Source organism: Mesocricetus auratus, unplaced genomic scaffold (genome assembly GCF_017639785.1).
Source record: "Mesocricetus auratus isolate SY011 unplaced genomic scaffold, BCM_Maur_2.0 Super-Scaffold_100038, whole genome shotgun sequence".
NCBI lineage: Eukaryota > Metazoa > Chordata > Mammalia > Rodentia > Cricetidae > Mesocricetus > Mesocricetus auratus.
Window position 1 is genome coordinate 11,325,597 of NW_024429216.1, and position 19,795 is coordinate 11,345,391.

Consider the following 19,795-nt stretch of genomic DNA (forward strand, 5'->3'; position numbering starts at 1 on the left):
TCAGTGCATAAGTCTGTATTTCTGGATAATATAAAAGAATAAACTTAAAAAGAAAAACAAAACACCCCGAATGAAACACCAATGGCTTCCCCAAGGCATGGTGACCCATTCTTCCCACCCGGATAAATAAGCGTCTCTGTCCGTCCACTCACCTGCCCGCCCCCATAAGCCCCTCTCTGTAGACATACTCTGGGTATATATTACTCTACTCCACAATAGACGTCTCCCAAAAATAGAACTCAGTCCCGCCGCAGACCTCTGCCCGGGCCCAGACCCGGGGTCAGACGACACGCCACTGGAGTACACTTGTGTCTTTGCCCCCCGTGGTCAGGGCCATGCTGTCATCCCACAAGAAGGCCACATTCGTCACATGGCTGCTGTGTCCACCGTATCTGTGGCTGAGGGCCTGTCAGAAGGGAAGAGGGAGAAAGATAAGGGTCAGACAGGCATGCCACCTGGAAGGCACGGTCATTTCCTTCCGCATAGTCATTACAGTTGTTTTCGTGTGTGCCACAAGTTTGTACTATATACTTTAAGATGTCCTAATGTCCACAATCCCCGTGCTTCCTTTTAATTTTTATCTGTTTTGCATGACAGGGTTTCTCTGTGTAGCCCTGGCTGTCCTGGAACTCGCTCTGTAGACCAGGCTGGCCTCGAACTCACGGAGATCCGCCTGCCTCTGCCTCCCGAGTGCTGGGATTGAGGACAGGCTTCCGCATGCCCAGCGGCCTCATGGGTTGTGTTGGAGCAGGCACATAGCAAGCCACCATTTAATATTTGTACAAAGAAAATACAGAACCTTTAGAGCTACAGATCCATCTCAGAACCCTGACCCTTTGCTGTTAAGACACCCTGCAGGTGCGGGAAACTGAGGTCCTGACAGGAGTTAAGAAAGAACGTGAAGAGATGAGCACTGAAAGAGAGGCTAGGGAGGCCCGGGCTCCATCTGCAGTAACACACAAACTTGGCTTTGATAGCTTTAACTCTAGCTCTGGGGAGATAGACAGAGGCAGGACAGCCGGTGGGGATTCAAGGTCACCCTTGCCTACATAGGGACTCTCAAGCAAGCCTGAGCTCTTTTTTTATTTTTTGGATTTTTTTTGAGACAGGATTTCTCTGTGTAGCTTTATAGACCAGGCTGGCCTCGAACTCACAGAGATCCGCCTGCCTCTGCCTCCCAAGCGATAGGATTGAAGGCGTGCGCCACCAACGCCCAGCTCAAGCCTGAGTTATTTGAGACCCTCTTCCCAAAACAAAGTAGACATCCCCCCCACAAAGGAGTGAACACTGCCTCCAACCCCTCAGGCCCTGGAGGCACTCACTCTGGGCTGACAGCAGGGGTAGCTGAACAGGTGCACTTTGCCAAAGTCATCAGCCAAAGCCAGCAGCTTCCCGTCGTGAGAGCGTGCCACAGCATTGATGTCTGTGCCGTCTGCCCCCTCGGGCCAGATCCCTGTAGACACGACAAGAGAAGATCTGCCTGACTGCTGGGCACCGCGGCACAGGCTGTAAACCCAGCTATTGGAAACAAAAGGAAAAAGGTCAAGATTTCGCTGGATACCTTATGGAAGCGTGTCTCAAAAAGTTAAAAAAAAAAGAAAGCTGGGGGTGTGGCTTAGTGGTAGAGCCCCTGCCTAGAATCCCCCAGTGAGGGACTGGGGTGTGGCTCAGTGGTAGAGCCCCTGCCTAGAATCCCCCAGTGAGGGGCTGAGGTGTGGCTCAGTGGTAGAGCCCCTGCCTAGAATCGCCCAGTGAGGCGCTAGGGTGTGGCTTGACCCTCCAAGTCTCAGCTCAAATGGCTCTCCCTCCGGGAAGTCCCTCACTAACTTCTTCGAAGACCTGGCCCAGGGCTCCATTCCCAGTGCCGTGTAACATGCTCCAGCTAGTCCGGGGCCACACTGTCTCAAGCGAGGCTGGCTTCCTCACTGCGCGGCATGGGGAGCCCTCTGAGCCCGGTGCCCCTGTGCAAGTGGTCTCATTTCATTAAAGCTCTGAGGGACGCGAGTGGCCTTTTCACTCCTCCCACGAGAGAACCACACAGACAGAGAAGGATTGAGTTCCCCCAACCTACAGGCAGCTGCTATCACAAGTTAAGGCTGCTTCTCAGGGCTCCAGTACTCAGCGGGACCTTCCCCACGCCAGAACTTACCGAACACCCCAAACCCCAACACGCAAGTAGCAGTAGCCCACTCCACATTTCTCACGGTCTCCGCACTGGTGATCTGCTTACAGGTGGCGGCGTCCCCTGGGGTACACAATCAGAAGAGGTGTTGAGCGCAGGAGAACTACCATCAGCCAGTATATTCCAGTATATTCCACAGACAATGCAGCGCTGAGGCCCGAGACAGAGGGGCGGAAGCGCCCTGACTTTACTTTTGCCTCTGTGGACCAAGCCGATGGCTGCGTTTTGGACGCTGACGTACCAAAACCTGAGCTGGTACTTCTGCATAAAAACCTGCTGCCTATCGTCAGAGCGGAGGGGAAACAGGGCGGACCAGGAAAGAAATCACAAGCTAGAGATTGCAGCTTTCCAAATGGGATCAGCTCGGACGAGCGCAGGGAACGGGGAGCTGTATGCAAATCACATGCAAAGGAGGCTCTAGAGGACAGAAATCTGGCCAGGGTCGGCGAACTCACAGTACAGAATCTCGTAGTCTCCGGAGTTGGTGACAAAGCAGGTGCTGTCCCGGGCCCAATCCAGGTGGGTGATAAAACTGGAATGGCCCTGCAGGGGACGCAAGGGTCACTTAGAGCAGAGGAGAGCGCCGAGGGTGTGGGTTAAATAGGGTTAGGAGGCAAAATACACAGTGAGAACACACTGGGCTGGGGGAGGATACGAGGGCCTTCTGCGAGTAGGGGCGGGGCCAGACTACTATGGGCGGGGCCAGACCGAGACAAGAAGCGCTCAGCAGACGACGGAAATTGAGGACAGCGGGGCAAAACTCCACACAGGGGGTGGGGTTTGAAAGTGAGGGGCGGGGGCTACACAGAGGTGCTCCTGGGATGGAGGGGTAGGTTTAGAATGCAGGGGCGGGACTACAAATGAGGGCGGGGCTCGGGGGGGAGGGTTGGGGCTACACGAATAAGGGGCGGCTTAGAACACAATAAGGGATGAGGATGGGGCCGGTGGCGAAGCCTTGAGGCAGTCAAGGCAAGAAAGAAAAGAATCAGCTGCGTTCTGAAGCTGTGGCTCCCTTGTGGTGGAAAAATGGTTAATTTTGCACCCCACTGGGCGGGGTGGTGGCGCGGGCTGGGGACCACTGCCCACTCACCGAGCACTTGCCCAGGCGGCTGACCTTGCGGCCACCCTGGTCCACCGTGTACACGTACACCAAGTTGTCGTGGGAGCCCACAGCCAGGTACGCCCCGTCTGGGGAGGGGGAGGGGCTATGAGGAGGCACCCAGACTCCGCCCCCTTCTCGCTCTCCCAGGCTCAGCCCCGCCTCCACAGCCCCAGGCTCCGCCTCCCTCCGGGACCGGCCCCTCCACCCACCATCTGAATCTTGGTCCGGGAGACCCTGGCGCCCCGGGGACCCCAGGCCTACCTGGGGAGAAGCTGACCACGGAAATCTGCTCACTGCCGTCTGTGTGGATAGCCACCAGGTCACGCGTGTCTGTGTCCAGCAGCAGCCACCTTGAGGGAGAAGGCACGATGGGCGGCTGCCGAGGACCAGGCAGGGCGGTGTGCGGGGCCTGAAGGGGAGGTCAGTGCCTCCCAAATGCGGGCCTGGGGGGTGGGGTCAGCTGGGGACGAGCGGAGATGACAGCACCCCCTCCACGTCCCTCTCCTCCCCAAGTTTAGAAGCCCATGGCATTTCAAAGAGGTGGGCAGAGCCTGGGGGGGAGCGCTGACTTCAAGAGGCGGGGCTACAGACGGGGCCCCTAGGATTGAAGAGCAGGGTTAGGAGGCGAGGGACCCTCAGGGCTTTGGGCAATAGCAAAGGGGACTGTCAGCAGTACCTGCCGGTCACTGTGCCCACTGCCAAGACAGAGCCACTGGGGTGGAAGCCAGCAGAACGGGCAGGGTCCTAGGATGAGAAAAAAAGGCGGGGTCTCAAGTCCATCTAGGGACCCCACCCCTGTCTCAGAACCAGCTCCTAACACGGCCCGAGGTGGTCTCTGCTCTCCCATGCCCCCCTGAAACCGCCAGGAGCCATCGAGCCTGCTAACACAGGAGAAACTATCTCCCCTCTACCTACTCTCTTTTTCTCCTTTTGAGACAGGGACTCCCTGTGTAAGCCAGGCTGGCCTTGAACTTGCAGAGATCCACTTGTCTTTGCCTCCCAAATACTGCCCAGCAAGATGCCCTTTTGTTTTGTTTTATTTCCAGAGTTTCTCTGTGCAGCCCTGGCTGTGCTGGAACTCACTCTGTAGCCCAGGCTGGCCTCGAACTTAGAGACCTGCCTGCCTCTGCCTCCTGAGGATTAAAGGCGTGTGCCACCACCGCCCGGCGAGACACCCTTCTTAAAGAGACCATGTGCGGCTCCCGCCTGATGTGCTGAGCACCCGATATAGAAACAGCCCGCATTTCTGCAGATCTCCATGTCTGCGTCCCATCATTACCTCAATGGCCCTGCTCCAGACGGGCTGGTGGGTTTCTGAATCCCACAGGTGCACCAGTTTATCCTGCCCACTGGTCACAAACTGTGCCCGGCTAGGATGCGTGGCCAGGCCCCAGAGCTCTTCCACGTGTCCCTGAGGGAGGGAGAGAAAAGGGATGACGGGAAGGGAGGTGTTTTCCTCATCCGGCCCTGATGCCAGAAAGAAATGTTAGACCAGCTCCCCCGTGGCCCGGAAAGGCCCCTTCTGCACAGGACTGTTCTCCCGTGCTGGGCTAAAGCTGGCTACCCCGGGGCTTGAAGCAAATCCTGTCCCTCCCCCCCAAACCTCTGCTTTCCCTTTTGTAGAATGGAAGGGGGGAGGGGTGGCTCTGAATCTGATCTCAGAGGCCACGCAGGTTCCATCCACCCTGGCTAGACAGACAAACCTCCCAGACGTCAGCCTTACGGACTCGGGAAGAGCCTACTGGACTTCCGTCGTGGGCCACAGACCTGAGACATCTAAGGTCACACGGAGGACCCTCAGCTCTCTTATTGGGGGTGGGAACCAGCCACCTGGTCAGCTGCCCTCACTGGAACACTTGCTTGTACGTGCCTGCGTACGCCGAGTGCAGAAGCCGGAAGTGAGCACTAAGAATCTCTGTCTCTCACTCCCTTCTGTATTTACACTTTATTTACTTTGTGGGTGTCGGCGTGTCGCCAAGGCCGGCATCAAATGACAACTTGATGGAGTTAAGTCTCTCCTCCCGCTGCCGTCTCCAGGAATTGAACCCAGGTCATTGGGCTGGCCTCTGCTCTGTTACTTTTGATACAAAGTCTTTCCCTAAACCTTGACCACACCAACTAGGATAGACAGGAAGCCAGCCCCAAGGGTCAGTCTGTCTCTGCCTCTCTAGTCCTCGGGTTTCAGGGTGCTCCCATGTTTATGCTTTATATGTGGCTCTGGGGGAGTCACCCTCAGGTCCTCATGCTTGTACGGCAAGAACTTCACCAACAAAGCCATCTACCTAGCTATTTGGATTTGAGGGGATTCGTCTTGTTTTTGTTTTTCCAGACAGGGTTTCTCTGTGACTCTGGAGGCTGGCCTCGAACTCACAGAGATCCGCCTGCCTCTGACTCCCGCATGCTGGGATTAAAGGCATGCGCCACCACCGCCCGGCTCCCTATTCAGTTTTGAGACAGGCCTTCCCTTTCTTGTCCAGGCTGGGCTGGAACTCATGGAAACCCTCCTGCCATTGTCTTCTGACTACTGAGATTACAGGTATATGCCACCATGCCCAGCTTGGAGCCTCAGTTTCATACTCTCTAAAATGGGGCCCGTTAGCCCACGCCCCTCAAAGCATCGTTGTGTTCTCTGAGAACACGAATAGAAAGGACTAAACGCAAGCTAGGTAGAGGGACAAACCTGCCTGGCACTCAGGATGTGGAGGGAGGGAGGGAGGGAGGGTCAGGACTTCAAAAATCATCCTCGGGTAGACAGCCGGCTCAGGGCCAGCCTTGGCTACACAAGATCCTGTCTCAAAAGCCAAAAAAAAAAAAAAAAAAAAAAAAAAAGGGACCAAAAGGGCTGGGGGTGTGGCTCAGTGGTTAAAGCACTTGCCTAGCAGGCCTGAGGCCCCGGGTTCTATTCCCAGAGCTTCGCAAAGGAAACAAATGAAAGCAGAAGGCACAAGCTAGCTTACAGAGGTTCCTCAGAAAATAAAAAACACTAGTAATTATTAACCCTGAAAGTGGCGGTGCCCGGTGAATCACATAACTATAGCTACAGGCGATAACTGATACTGTGATTGTGTTCATAGTTGTATTCATGCTACATTAATATATACTACTCACATAACAAATAACTCACACCTGACCAACCAGGAGGCTCCTGGTAGGATTGTGAGTCTGAAGTCAGCCTGAGCTACATAGAACGAGCCGGCTAAAGCCAGGCGGTGTTGGCAGCACGTGCCTTTAATCCCAGCACTCGGGCATCAGAGGCAGGAGGATCACTGTGATTTCAGGGCTAGCCTGGTCTATGGACCAAGTTCTACGACAGTCAGAGCTATATAATGAAGCCCTGTCTTGAACCACCCCCCCCCAAAAAAAAGAAAGATCTTGGCTGAAAAATAACAAACATGTATAAATAAATATTCATAGAGGTTGTTAAGGGCCCTCTCTTGCTTCAGGCAAAGTCCTGCTATTGAAGCCAGATGTAGTCCAGCAGGAGGGACGCCATACATTCAAAGCTATGCTTGCGATAAAGCAGGTACAAGGTCAGCCACAGGTACACAGTGAGACCCTTTCTCAAGAAAACAAAAACCCGTCAATCAATGACCGAAAATTCCTGGGGGTGAAGGGAGGGCTCACTGGTTAAGAATGCTGACTATAGCCAGGCGGTGGTGGCGCACGCCTTTAATCCCAGCACTCGGGAGGCAGAGGCAGGCGGATGTCTGTGAGTTCGAGGCCAGGCTGGACTACCAAGCGAGTTCCAGGACAGCCTCCAAAGCCACAGAGAAACCCTGTCTCGAAAAACCAAAAATAAATAAATAAAAACAAAAAATAAAGAAAGAGGAAAAGGAAGAGGGGAGGAGGGGGAGGGGAGGAGTGGGAGAAGGGAGGAGGAGGGGGAGAGAGAGGAGGCATAAAGTCAGGTCCACCCTGGGAAAGTCTTCTGAGATTCTTGGAGTTGGATCCCTGGCTAGCATAATAATACGACACCGCAAGGACACTTACCAAGCAGATGGGAGGATGCTATCCCCAGCCAGGTCAGCCAGGGACAGTCTCGTTAGGAGCAGGGGTGCTAGGGGCCCACTTTAAAAAGCTCATAACCTTTATGGGGAGCTCCGGGTCAGGGCGTCGTCGGGGATCCGAGGCGAAGCGAGACGACAGAAGGGAAGGGATGTGGGGGAAGGGATGTGGAGTTTCCCGGGCCACGAGAGAGGGACGGAGCAGGGGTATGAAGAGGAAGGAAAAGAAATGGAGACCCACCCGGGGCGATGGTGACAACCGTGGTGGCAGTGAGGATGAGGGAGGCGCCTTCAGGGGTGGGAACAGAACCGGCGAGCTACTCACCTGGACAAGCAGCGAGAAGCCTGTGTGCACCGAGCCGAGCAAGATGGAGTTGCGGGTGGTCCCCACGTACAGCGTGTCTCCCCGGCCCTCCGCTATCGTGCGCACAGGGCCAAAGTCCTCTGGGACCTGAGTGGGTAGACGCGCGTGTAGGTGAGGTGACGTGGGCTGGCACGTGTGGTCCCGGAAAGAGCAGGGTTAGGAACCCTGGTGGGTAGGGGCGTTGCCACGATGCCGTGAAGCCGTCCCCCGACTCCCCCACGTCCTCACCTCCACCTCCTGCACCTTGCTGTAGTCCGAACCCCAGAGGACCACCCGCCGATCGCGGCCCCCTCCAGACACCAGCGTCCCGTCCCGCAGGGCGCAGAGCCCAAACACGCCGCCATCGTGGGCTCCTAGTACTGCCTGGGTGATGCGGTTTCCACCTGTGGGGGGATCGGGCATAGGGGTTGGCATGGGGAGGCCGTTCCATTATTAACCCTGTGAATACCCAAAGCTCTGAGGCCCACAGGGACCCGCTGGCTCACCTTACTCTCTTCCTTTGGGCCCTTCCACCCACTACCCATCCGCCCGCCCACCATCCACGGACTTAGTGCTTTATGGTCTGAGTCATCTGAACTCTCACCCACCCATCCCTTGATTTATCCACAACTTTCCATGGCGTCCTCCACCCTCCTGTGTAATGGTCCAGCCACCTCCTCATTCGCCACACATTAGTTCTCCTGCTGGATTCATCTGCTCATCTGTCTACTCATCCACCCGTCTGTCTACTCATCCACCCGTCTGTCTACCAGTCCATTGGTCTGTCCTCTTACACTGCCTTCTGTCTGTCTGCCTCCCATACATTCATTCTTTTATCTAATGATCCAGCAACCAATCCCTCCTCCCTTCCACCCCCTCCCGTTCATCCATCTACATCTGCCTACCGATCAGTTTACCACCTCACCCACCCACCCATCAATACATTCATCTAGCTGCCCATCCATCTATTGGCTCATCTGTCTGTCCATCCATCCATCCACCCACCCACCCTCCACCCATTCACAAATCTACCCACCTGCTGATCCCTGCTTCCATTCATCCATAAGTCCACCCAGCCTCCTATCCAGCTACTCACACGACACTGGCCACAGCTGAGCCACTTCTCACTTTTACATTTGGGCTTTTGCTGCTAATATGAAACTAGCAGAGGACAAGGCTGTGGGAACCAATAATGACTCTACGGAGTTGGGCACACCTGAGCGGAGCCTTGTCAAGAATTTACCTTAAGGGCTCACTGATTAAGAGCACTTGTAGCTTTTGCAGAGGACTTGGGTTCTGTTCCTAGCACCAACATGGTGACTCACAACCACCCATAACTCCAGTTTCATGGGATCTGGCGCCCTCTTCTGGCCTCGGTGAGCATTGCACACACATGCAGGCACAACACACACATAAAATTAAATAAATATTTTTAGCTTTCTATTTATTTTTTAACTCTCTCTCTCTGTGTGTGTGTGTGTGTGTGTGTGTGTGTGTGTGTGTGTGTGTGTGTGTGTGTGTGTTTGGGTATGTGCACATGAGTGCAGGTGACTGCAGAAGCCAGAAAACTTGGATTCCCCCAGAATAGGAGGTACAGGTGACTGCCAGTCACCTGACATGGTTGCTGGGTATCTAACTTAGGTCCTGTGAAAGAGCAGTAAGGGTGCTCTCTCTCTCTCTCCTCTCCTCTCCTCTCTCCCTCCCTCTCTCCCTCCCTCCCTCTCCCTCTCTTTCTCTCTCCCTCTCCCTCTCTCCCCCCTCGGTTTTCTGAAACAGGGTTTCTCTATGTAACAGCTCTGGCTGTCCTGGAACTCGCTCTGTAGACCAGGCTGGCCTCGAACTCACAGAGATCCGCCTGCCTCTGCCTCCCGAGTGCTGGGATTAAAGGCGTGTGCCACCAACGCCCGGCCTCCAGTGTGTTCTCTTAACCACTGAGCCATCCCTGTAGCCGCCAAACAAATAATTTTAAAAAAGAAGAAAGAAAAGAAGGATTTGCCCTAGAGTGGGGCTGGCATGGTAGTCCCGCAGTTACAGAGCTTGCCATGCAAGTATTATAACCAGAATTCAGATCCCCGGAACCCACATCACTGTCGGAGGACCAAGCCAGATGGAGGGCAAGCTTCCTAGCGGGACTGCCAATGCGCTCTGGGCTTGACTGAGAGGCTGCCTCACCGACAAGGGAGAACGTGACTAAGGACGACTCTCGACCAGGACTCCCAGCCTCCACGCACACTGGCACACACGGACACGCTCGCACACGTAAAATCGTTACAGAGGAGACATGCATCCTACAGTGGCATCCATTCCACACAAGCGGGGTTAGAGAGAGGCAGAGCCGGCAAGGGTGTTTGAAACGACGGAGGTCGGAGGCCACACCAGTGTGCAGACACTGACCTTTGCCCCAGATGTAGATGTTCCCTCCAGAGTCTCCAGTGACCACGTCGCCGCCCTCCAAGAAGGCCACACACAGCACGTACTTTGGTTTCTCGTGTTTCTGCGAGGCAGAGAGAGAGGGGAGAGGTGTCTGGGTGCCAGCAGGGTGGCCTGGTGCAGGTGTCCTGGGCACCCAGGGCTTTGGCATCAGGAGACCCCTGCGGTCTGGGTGGGAGACCCCGCTCCTCCCACCGGAAGTGCTGGCCACCCGGGAGTTCTAATGACCCTGGTCCACGCTGGGGCAAACCTCCCGCCTCTGCTCGCTGTCCCCCAGTCTGTCTGCTTCCTGTCCTCTCCCGGGCCGCCTGTTCCAGGGTCTCCTGCGGCTCTCTCTGTGCCTCATGGACGCCCCCCCTCCGGGCAGAGCGGGGATCCCTCTGCATAGCCTCGCTGCCCTCCCGGGCCCTTTCCCTCTGGTTCTGAGTCGTCCTGTATGCGCATGGCTGGGTGTGTTTGGGAGGCCAGAGGGCAACTGTGTCCCAGGGACTGAACTCCCCGGGCTGTCAGGCTTGGTGGCTAGCACTTTTAAGTGTGGAGCCATTTTGCCCCTGTAACTTTTGTTGTTGTAGTCTTTATTATTTAGAAGTTTGCGGGGGTGGGGGCGGGGGCGGGGGCTTGTGCCTGCGGGAGCCAGGGATGGGTGCTGGATTCCTGGGGGCTGCCTGACAAGGGTGCTGGGGACTTCACTGCCGTCCGCTCCAAGACAGCTTTGCACCCTTAACTACCCAGGGATCATGTCTGGCCCCCTTACCTCGTTTTTGAGACAAGGTCTCTCACGGGGGTTTGCCAGTAGGTTAGGTTGGCAGACAGTCTCTGTCTCCCCAGTGCTGGGATTATAAAAACACACCATCCTACCTGGCTTGTTGTGTGTGTGTGTGTGTGCGCGCGCGTGTGTGTGCGCGTGTGTGCGCTCACATGTGTGGGGAGGTGTGCTGTTGTGGTCATGTGTGTATGTGCTACAGATGCTCACACGTGTGGATATATGTGCTATTGTATTATGTATGTTGCTGTGCTGTGTGAATGTGTCCGCATGCGTGTGTGTGTCCGCATGCGTGTGTGTGTGCGCGTGCGTGTGCATGCATGTGTGTACATGCGGGGTTGATGTCTTCCTTGATTGTTCTATGTTTGTACTGAGGCAGGAGCTCTCACTGAACCTCAGCTGATGGATTCGGCTTCTCTAGCTGGGTAACTTGCCCAGGGGCTTCTCTCTCCCTCCCAAGCACTGCAGGAGGGCCACCATGCTCGCTTGGTCGGGGACTGGAACTCCTGTCCTCATGCCCGGCAAAGACTTTACCTGCTGAGGAGCCATCTCCCCAGCCCACCTCTCCCTGCGGCCTCTCTCTCTCTGTGGCCTCTCTCTCTCTGTAACCTCTCTCTGTGGCCTCTCTTTGTGATCTCTCCCTGCGGCCTCTCTCTCTGTGACCTCTCCCTGCGGCCTCTCTCTCTCTGTGGCCTCTCTCTCTCTCTCTGTGACCTCTCCTCTCTGTGGCCTCTCTCTCCCTGCGGCCTCTTCCTGCGACACTGTCATGTGGACAGCACCCTTCATGGAGCTCCTGTGTTCTCTCAGCCGCTGGACCCTCACACATCAGAGCTCAGCAGGCGTCTCCCTCACAGGGATGAGGAAGCTCCGGCTCGTCAGGCAACAGCTCAGCAGCTCCACAGTGTGGCCCCTGGAGCCCTCAGACTGCCTGCCCCACCGGGTGACCCCGCCTGGCTGACCCTGTGTACATCAGGCCGTGCACAGACCCCGGCTGGCACTCACCTCAGACATCAGGCCATGCACAGACCCCGACACTCACTAACCTCACATCAGGCCATGCACAGACCCCGGGACTCACTCACCTCAGACATCAGGCCATGCACAGACCCCGACACTCACCTCAGACATCAGGCCATGCACAGACCCCGGGACTCACTCACCTCAGACATCAGGCCGTGCACAGACCCCGGGACTCACCTCAGACATCAGGCCGTCCACAGACCCCGGCACTCACTTCAGACATCAGGCCGTGCACAGACCCTGGCACTCACTTACCTCAGACATCAGGCCATGCACAGACCCCGGCTGGCACTCACCTCAAACAGGCCCTGGCGCTTGCTCAGGCCGCCTCCCTCCAGGCTCCAGAAGTAGACGTGCGATTTCCCACAGGTGATCAGCAGGCTGGGATCAGTCGGGTGGAAGGTAGCCACCAGCACGGCCTCGTTGGAACACTTCAAGGTGGGGTCGGGAGAGATTCCGAGTGAGGACCTTAAAGCCACCAGGACTACCATGCCACACCCACCCCATAGGGCTACGCAGCCTGCTTTGGGGATACACTAGCAGGCCCTTTGGGGGTTCTGTGTACTGAGCACTTATAAAACACGGTTTATCCTCACCGTCCTCCGGGAGATGAGGCCCCGTTAGTGCTTCCCGTCACAGATGAGGGCCAGAGGACACCAGCGGTGCCCAGGGCTACACAGATGGACCACAGCAATGTCTGGAACCCGGCTCACAAAAGTCTAACTCTGGGACACCCCCTCTTATCTCCTAACCCTCCCTAAAGAGGGGTCCCTGACCTAGAACCGGGTTTCCTGCTCCCAGCCCAGGCGTGTGACCTGCTCACCGTCCAGCCCTGGCTGTCCCGGACCTCACTACGCAGACCAGGCTTCCAGGCACTCACAGTGATCCTCCTGCCTCCTGACTGCTGGGACTGGAGGTGTGTGCCCCTATCCCTGGCTGTTTCTCTTTTTCTTGGAACAGGGTCTTGTTATGTAGCCCAGACTAGATTCAAACTCCAGATCTCTTTGCTCACTTCCTCCCGTCTTCTGGGATTCAGGGCGTGCCATAGCACACCTAACTCTGTGCTGAGCCCGCCCGGTCCATCCACACCCCAGTCTTTCCCCTCCTACGGGGGAGACGCGCGCATAAAGCGGAAGCCATCTGCACAGTCACCCAAGGCCCCCCGCTTAAGCTGAGCGTGGATGCAGATTCCCAACCACTGGCCCAGCGTGTCGAGCATGTCGCGCGACGGCGCCCCCGGGAAGGGCTGTGAGCCGCAGGGCCGCTCACCTTGGTATCCACCACCTTGGTCTCCTTGGCCCAGTCCCACACGGAGAGCACGTGATCGTTGGATTCGTCCACCGCACAGAGCAGGTGGCCCCCGTTCTGCGGAAGACCGAGAGGGGGGTTAGGATGCATTGTCCCACTTCCTACTCGGGTCCGTTCCCTACGGCTGCCTGTCAAAGACTTTCACAGGCACGACGCACGACCTGACGCAAGCCAGAGTCACCGGGAAGGCCAGTGAGGGACTGTCCCGATCAGGACGGTCGGTCTCCCTGCACATTTGTGGGGGATTACCTGGATTATCCCGACATGGAGAACCGCCCACCGTGGGCAGTGGCATTCCCTAGGCAGGGGAATCTGAACTGCGGAAAAGTGGGGAAAGCTGACTGTGGGGAAAGCTTCAGCTCACGGCTTGGAGTTCCTAGCGCCTTGACTTTCCCTTGTCTTTTAAGTCGCTTTTCCCGGGCTGTTTTATCACAGCACCCAGAAATGAAAGGAAGACAACACTGGTTAAAAAAAATTTTACCCTAACTAAAAAAAAAAATCATTTTTTAGCTGGGCGGTGGTGGTGCAGCACTCAAGGAAGCAGAGACAGACAGATTCCAGCCTGGTCTACAGAGCGAGTTCCAGGACAGCCAGGGCTACACAGAGAAACCCTGTCTCCAAAGACCAAAACAAAAAATAAATCTTTGTGTGTGTGATAATGGGGATAGAAACTATCATATACGAGGCAAGGACACTACAGATGAGCCACGCCTCCAGCCCCTCACTGGGGGATTCTAGACAGGTGCTCTACCACTGAGTCACACCCCAGCCCCTCACTGGGGAATTCTAGGCAGGGCCTCTACCACCGAGCCACACCCCAGCCCCTCACTGGGGGATTCTAGACAGGTGCTCTACCACTGAGTCACACCCCAGCCCCTCACTGGGGAATTCTAGGCAGGGCCTCTACCACCGAGCCACACCCCAGCCCCTCACTGGGGGATTCTAGACAGGTGCTCTACCACTGAGCCACACCCCAGCCCCTCACTGGGGGATTCTAGGCAGGGGCTCTACCATTGAGTCATGCTCCAGCCCCTCCCTGGGGGATTCTAGCCAGGGGCTCTACCCCACTAAGTCATGCTCCCAGTTCCATCCTTGTCTTTGCTTGAGAAAGGACCTCCCTTGATTGCCCAGGATATGAGCCAGCAAGATGGCTCAGTAAGTAAGGGTGTTTGCTGAAACCAGATAATCTGAGTTCAATCCCCAGGACTCGAATGGCAGAAGGAGAGAATTGACTCTCTTGAGTTGTCTTCTGACCGTTATACACATGTTGCTCATGCATGTGCATCAAACACAAAATGAGTAAATGCATTTACTTTTTAAAAAATTAGTTAAACCGAGCCGGGCGTTGGTGGCGCACGCCTTTAATCCCAGCACTCGGGAGGCAGAGGCAGGGGGATCTCTGTGAGTTCGAGACCAGCCTGGTCTACAAGAGCGAGTTCCAGGACAGCCTCCAAAGCCACAGAGAAACCCTGTCTCGAAAAACCAAAAAAAAAAAAAAAAATTAGTTATACCACCTAGGCTGGCCTTGAACGTTTCTTGGCTTCAGCGTCCTCAGTGTCCAGAAAATCTAGTGTACCCTTAAAAGGCTTTACAGTGACCCATCCCTGAGAAACTTCGCAGCCTGTACAGTTGGGGAATTCTTTTATTTCCCCTAATTTCAGTTGATTATTTCACATGTACGGGCGTTTGGCCTGCATGAATGTCGGTACACTACATGTGTGTGCAGTGCCCATAGAAGGTAGAGTAGAACATCGGATGCCCTGGAACTGGAGTTACAGACAGTTGGGTGCTGGGAATCAAACCCGGGTCCTCTGGAAGAGCAGTGAGTGATGCTAACCACTGAGCCATCTCTCCAGCCCCCACACTGGGGAATTCTCGCTGACATCATCCACTCTGCACGGCCATACGGAATGAGGGATGCCGAAACGGGGTCTTTTCTCCAGCTTGCTGGGTAGCCGCCCAGCAAGTGCCTCTGCCTCCGTCTCTTCCTCGTTGTTTTTTTGGTTTTTTTTTTTTTCCCTTCCCTACTTGGTGCTGGGGATGGAATTCAGGGCAGTGTGCAGGCTTGGCAAGTGCCCTGCCACGGGACCACACCCCCATCTCTGGAAAGGCTTTTTACGTACGTGAAACCCAGTCGTTATCAGAGTTGGCCGTCGGGCTGGCTCAGTGGTGCCCGCCGCCTAGCCTGACCAGAGTCCCACCCCTGGGCCGACCCCGTGCCAGGAGGAAAGCGGTGACTCTCAGCCGTTTTCCTTGACCTCCACGGAATGCTGGGGTGCGCGCGCATGTGCCAGCACACTCGTAATAGCTGAGTAAGTGCTCAAAAAGAGGTGATATAAAGTTAACCGGGCGGCGGGGGAGGGCAGGGGCAGGTACTGAGAGCTAAGTGCCATTCATAAAGGTATTGTCAGATCACAACCAGGATCGGTATTCTATGTGCTAGCCTTAAAAATTAATAAAAAACAAAAACAGGGGGATGGAGAGACGCCGCGGAGGTGACTCCCGCTCCAGGGCATCTAGTTCTGTTTCCTGGGTATGGATACAGGTACCCACACATCAGCGATAACACCTAAAAACAAATCCTTGAAGCCAGGTGGTGATGGGGGACGCCTTTAACGTGAGCACGTGGAGGCAGAGGCAGGGAGATCTCGGTGAGTTTGAGGCTAGCCTGGTCTACATAATGAGTTTCAGGACAGCTGGGGCAACAATAGTGAGACCCTGTCTCAGAATAATAATAATAATAATAATAATAATAATAATAATAATAATAATAATAATAAAGAGGGCTAGGTGTTGGTAGCACATGCCTTTAATCTCAGCACTCAGGAGGCAGAGACAGGTGGATCTCTGTGAGTTCCAGGACAGCTAGGGCCATTATACAGAGAAATCCCATATTGAAAAAAAAAGTAATAATAAGGATGATGATAATAGTAAAAAGGAATAAAGTTGGCCTGATGTTTTTTGTTGTGTTTTGAGACAGGGCTTCACTGTGTAGCCTGGCTAGCCTGAACTGGATATACAGACCCTGAACTTACAGCGATCCTTCTGCCTCTGCCTCCTACGAATGCCAGTATTAAAGGCGTGGGCCACTACACCCAACGGAGCTATGCTTTTGAGATAAAGTCTCATATCGCCAAGGCTTCTCCTGCCTTGGTCTCTACACCGTGGGGATCACAGGCATGTACCCCCACACAAGCCGTGTTTCTCCAACTGTTTTTGAGGAGTAGAACTTTTCCTCTCACCCCCCCCAATCCATCGCAGACCAACACTTTCAAATAAAACTATCATTAAAAAATAAATAAACTATCCGCCAAGGGAATGGGGAGGGCAATCGCATCAACGCCTGGTTGCTCCCCCAGTTCCAGGAAGATTATTTTAAGTTCCGTTTTGATGGGGAGTTGGATGGCATGAAGCCCTCAGCGCTTGGGTTGAAACACCTTAAGAGATAAGAAACCTTCCAGAATGCTCAGGCAAAAACAACCCAAGGGGAGCCAAGTGATGGGGAGAGAAGGGCGCGGTGGTCCTGTGCGCCGCAATTCCACATGTGCTGGGCTCTGGGTCACAGGCCTGCGAGGCCTTACGGCCTAGGATTTGGAAGGGTGCATGGCTTCACTGTGACACCTTACAGAGGCCCAGCCCCGCCTGTAGGAAGGAGCTTTTGCAAGGGATCGGCCCAAAGACTTACGGATTTGGAGAAGGCCACGCAGCACACTGCTCTGTCAAACACCCCCAGGCCCAGGACATGTAAGGTGGACAGGGAAACTGAGTCCCAGACACGCACGTGGGGTGGCAGAGGCTGTAGAAAGAAAAAGGGCAGTTACTTTGCGGGGATCCCGGCTTCCGGTCCCGGTCCTCTGTGTGGTCCCCACTCCCCACGGATACCTTGCCTTCCTTTGTGGTGCCCGCCACCTGTCCCGTGGCGATGGTGACCATATCCGGGTGGACAGCCAGACTGCGGGGCGAGGAACAGAGGAAGAGAATTCAGCCGTGGGGAGGGACGGGGACCCTTACGCGCAGCAGGTGAGGGTTAAATGCTCAGCTGCTCCCTCAGTAAACATGAATCGTAAAAATGTTTATTCAAAGACACCAGGCATGGTGGTACAGGTCTTTGATCCCAGCACTGGGGAGGCAAAAGCAGGAGGATCTCTGTGAGTTCAAGGATAGCCTGGTCTACGGAGTAAGTTCCACGACAGCCAGGGTTACACAGAGAAACCCTGCCTGGAGAAAAACACAGAAAAGCCAGGCAGTGGTGGTGCACACCTTTAATTCCAGCACTCGGGAGGCAGAGGCAGGCGGATCTCTGTGAGTTTGAGGCCAGCCTGGTCTACGGAGTGAGTTCCACGACAGTTAGGGCTGTTACATGGAGAAACTCTGTCTCAAAATACCAAAAAATAAAAATAAATAAATAAAAATAAATAAACAATGTCTGAGGAAGCCCAGGCTTTCACCGGCTGCAAGGCTGGGAATGATGTCGAACTTCTGACCTTCCTGGCCTCACCTCCTGACTCCACCCAGCTCAGGCATGTCCTAAAAACACTGGCTATGGAAACTTTATATCCTAACATGGAAATCCCGGAGATCCCAGGTCACTTTCTTCAAAAGAAGCAAAAGCTAGGGACACTGGGTGAGGGCATCACCATAGCGACACTGGTCATTGTCAGATGTAGTGATACAAATCTATAGTCCCAGCACTCAGGAGGCTGAGCAGGAGAGTCATGAGTTCAAGGCCGGCCCGGGCTACATATGAAGTTCCAGGCCAGCCTGGGCTATGTAGAGACCCTGCCATAGTAGGACAAAATAAAAGCTAGGGTGCTTTCTGCTATTCCAGATTTCCTTCCCAGCACCATACAGGGCGGCTCACAGCCTGCTGTGACTACAGATAAACTCTGGAGATATTGCACACAGGTGGTGTACTTACAGGCACACACACACATGTTTAAGAAACAAAAATGATAAGCCGGGCTTGGTGGCGCACGCCTTTAATCCCAGCACTCGGGAGGCAGAGGTAGGTGGATCTCTGTGAGTTCGAGGTCAGCCTGGTCTACAAGAGCGAGTTCCAGGACAGCCTCCAAAACCACAGAGAAACCCTGTCTCAAAAACCAAAAAAAAAAAAAAAAAAAAAAAAAAAAAGAAAGAAAGAAAAGAAGAGAAACAAAAACGATAAATACTATAGGGGCTGGAGAGATGGCTCAGTGGTTAAGAGCACTGGCTGCTCTTCCGGAGGACCCCATGTTCAGTTCCCAGCACCCACGTGGCAGCTCACAACTGTCTGCAACTCCAGTTCCAGGGGATCTGACACCATCACACAGACATGCGTGCAGGCAAAACATCAACGCACAGTTAAAAAAAGATAAACACTGTACATGCTCATTTTGCACTAGTTCCCACCTGGGGTAGCGAGCGCTGTCCCAGTACAGAGGTTTGGCACTGGACCACACTCCACGTCGGCAGTCACGTGTCAAGGGGCCCAGGAGGCAGAGACTGGACCAGTGCCCAAGCCTGGGTCCTCTCACCCCCAAATCCGCCCTGACTCACCATCTGATGTCATCGTTGTGACCCAGGTAGTGCCGCTGTCTCTGTTCTTCCACACTGTACAGCACAGCCACGGAGGCCACAAAGTAGACCACCTCCCCGGTGGGAAGGAGGTAAAGGTTGGCCCGGCAGTCCCGGCCTCGGTAGCCGTAGCTGGAGACGCCCAGGGGTGGGTTAAGGAGCCTGTGCAGTACCTCTTGGCTGAATGGGAGTCATGAGGCCACTGGAATGTTTTCCTGTCTCCACCCTGCCTCTGCAGGCGGTTTGAACCATGCTGTCCCCAAAGTACCGGTTCAGGTTTGTGTGTTTGTGTATGTGCACGTACTCAATATGCACAAAACTTTGGGTGTATACCCCAACTTATTTCACCTTGGTTTTTTTTTTTTCCACCTTCATTTTGACACAGGTGTCTTTTATTGGACCCGGAACACAGATTCAGCCAGACTGGCTGGTCAGCAGGCCCTAGGGAATCTTCCTGTCTCTGCCCTGCCCAGTGCCGGGACTGTAGCCACAGCCTGGCCTATTTTTCTGTGGATGCCGAGGATGGAGCTCCCACACCAAGCACTTTGCTAACAGAGTCATCTCACAGCCCTGTTTGTAAACATTATACTACAATGTAGCCCAGGTTGGCCTTCATCTGGCAGCAATCCTGCTGCCTCAGCCTCCTCAGTGCTGCAATGACAGTCCAAAGTCACCAGTGATCTTGAGTGGAATGTGGATTATTACAATGTAATTAGGATCTCAGGATGAAAGTCACCCTACATGATATGCACAGAGCCTAGACCTAGCGACAAGTGTCTTGTAGAGACAAGAGCTTGGTTGTGAGGTGCACACCTGTACTTCTAAAGCACCTGGAAGGTTGAGGCAAGAGATAAACTTACCTAGAGACAGACTACCGTAAGTGAGAGACTAGGAGGTGTAGCTCAGTGGTAGAGCCCCTGCCTAGAATCCCCCAGTGAGGAGCTGGGGGTGTGGCTCAGTGGTAGAGCCCCTGCCTAGAATCCCCCAGTGAGGAGCTGGGGGTGTGGCTCAGTGGTAGAGCCCCTGCCTAGAATTCCCCAGTGAGGGGCTGGGGGCGTGGCTCAGTGGCTTGTATAGCACTTACCTAGCA

The 19,795-nt window shown here is 54.7% G+C and overlaps 1 protein-coding gene across 7 annotated transcripts in view; it reads right to left on the minus strand.

The window, feature by feature from the left end:
• Eml2 (EMAP like 2) overlaps positions 1 to 19,795 on the minus strand; it is a 27,230-nt gene continuing 7,435 nt past the window's right edge. For 4 of the 7 annotated variants that reach the window (XM_005086301.4, XM_040734359.1, XM_013125456.3 and 1 more), the window contains 16 exons: positions 18,688 to 18,837; positions 17,035 to 17,104; positions 16,838 to 16,948; positions 13,114 to 13,209; positions 12,141 to 12,275; positions 10,026 to 10,125; positions 7,881 to 8,035; positions 7,614 to 7,739; positions 4,564 to 4,695; positions 3,961 to 4,028; positions 3,546 to 3,634; positions 3,273 to 3,370; positions 2,638 to 2,725; positions 2,150 to 2,245; positions 1,323 to 1,453; positions 1 to 406 (listed from right to left, as the gene is read on the minus strand). In XM_005086301.4, the coding sequence (XP_005086358.2) occupies positions 281 to 406; positions 1,323 to 1,453; positions 2,150 to 2,245; positions 2,638 to 2,725; positions 3,273 to 3,370; positions 3,546 to 3,634; positions 3,961 to 4,028; positions 4,564 to 4,695; positions 7,614 to 7,739; positions 7,881 to 8,035; positions 10,026 to 10,125; positions 12,141 to 12,275; positions 13,114 to 13,209; positions 16,838 to 16,948; positions 17,035 to 17,104; positions 18,688 to 18,837 (1,771 nt within the window). In that variant the 3' untranslated portion in view covers positions 1 to 280. Of the gene's footprint in view, positions 407 to 1,322; positions 1,519 to 2,149; positions 2,246 to 2,637; positions 2,726 to 3,272; positions 3,371 to 3,545; positions 3,635 to 3,960; positions 4,029 to 4,563; positions 4,696 to 7,613; positions 7,740 to 7,880; positions 8,036 to 10,025; positions 10,126 to 12,140; positions 12,276 to 13,113; positions 13,210 to 16,837; positions 16,949 to 17,034; positions 17,105 to 18,687; positions 18,838 to 19,795 lie in introns of those variants that run through there. The other 3 variants (XM_013125455.3, XR_001197505.3, XR_001197506.3) reach the window with 3 other exon arrangements.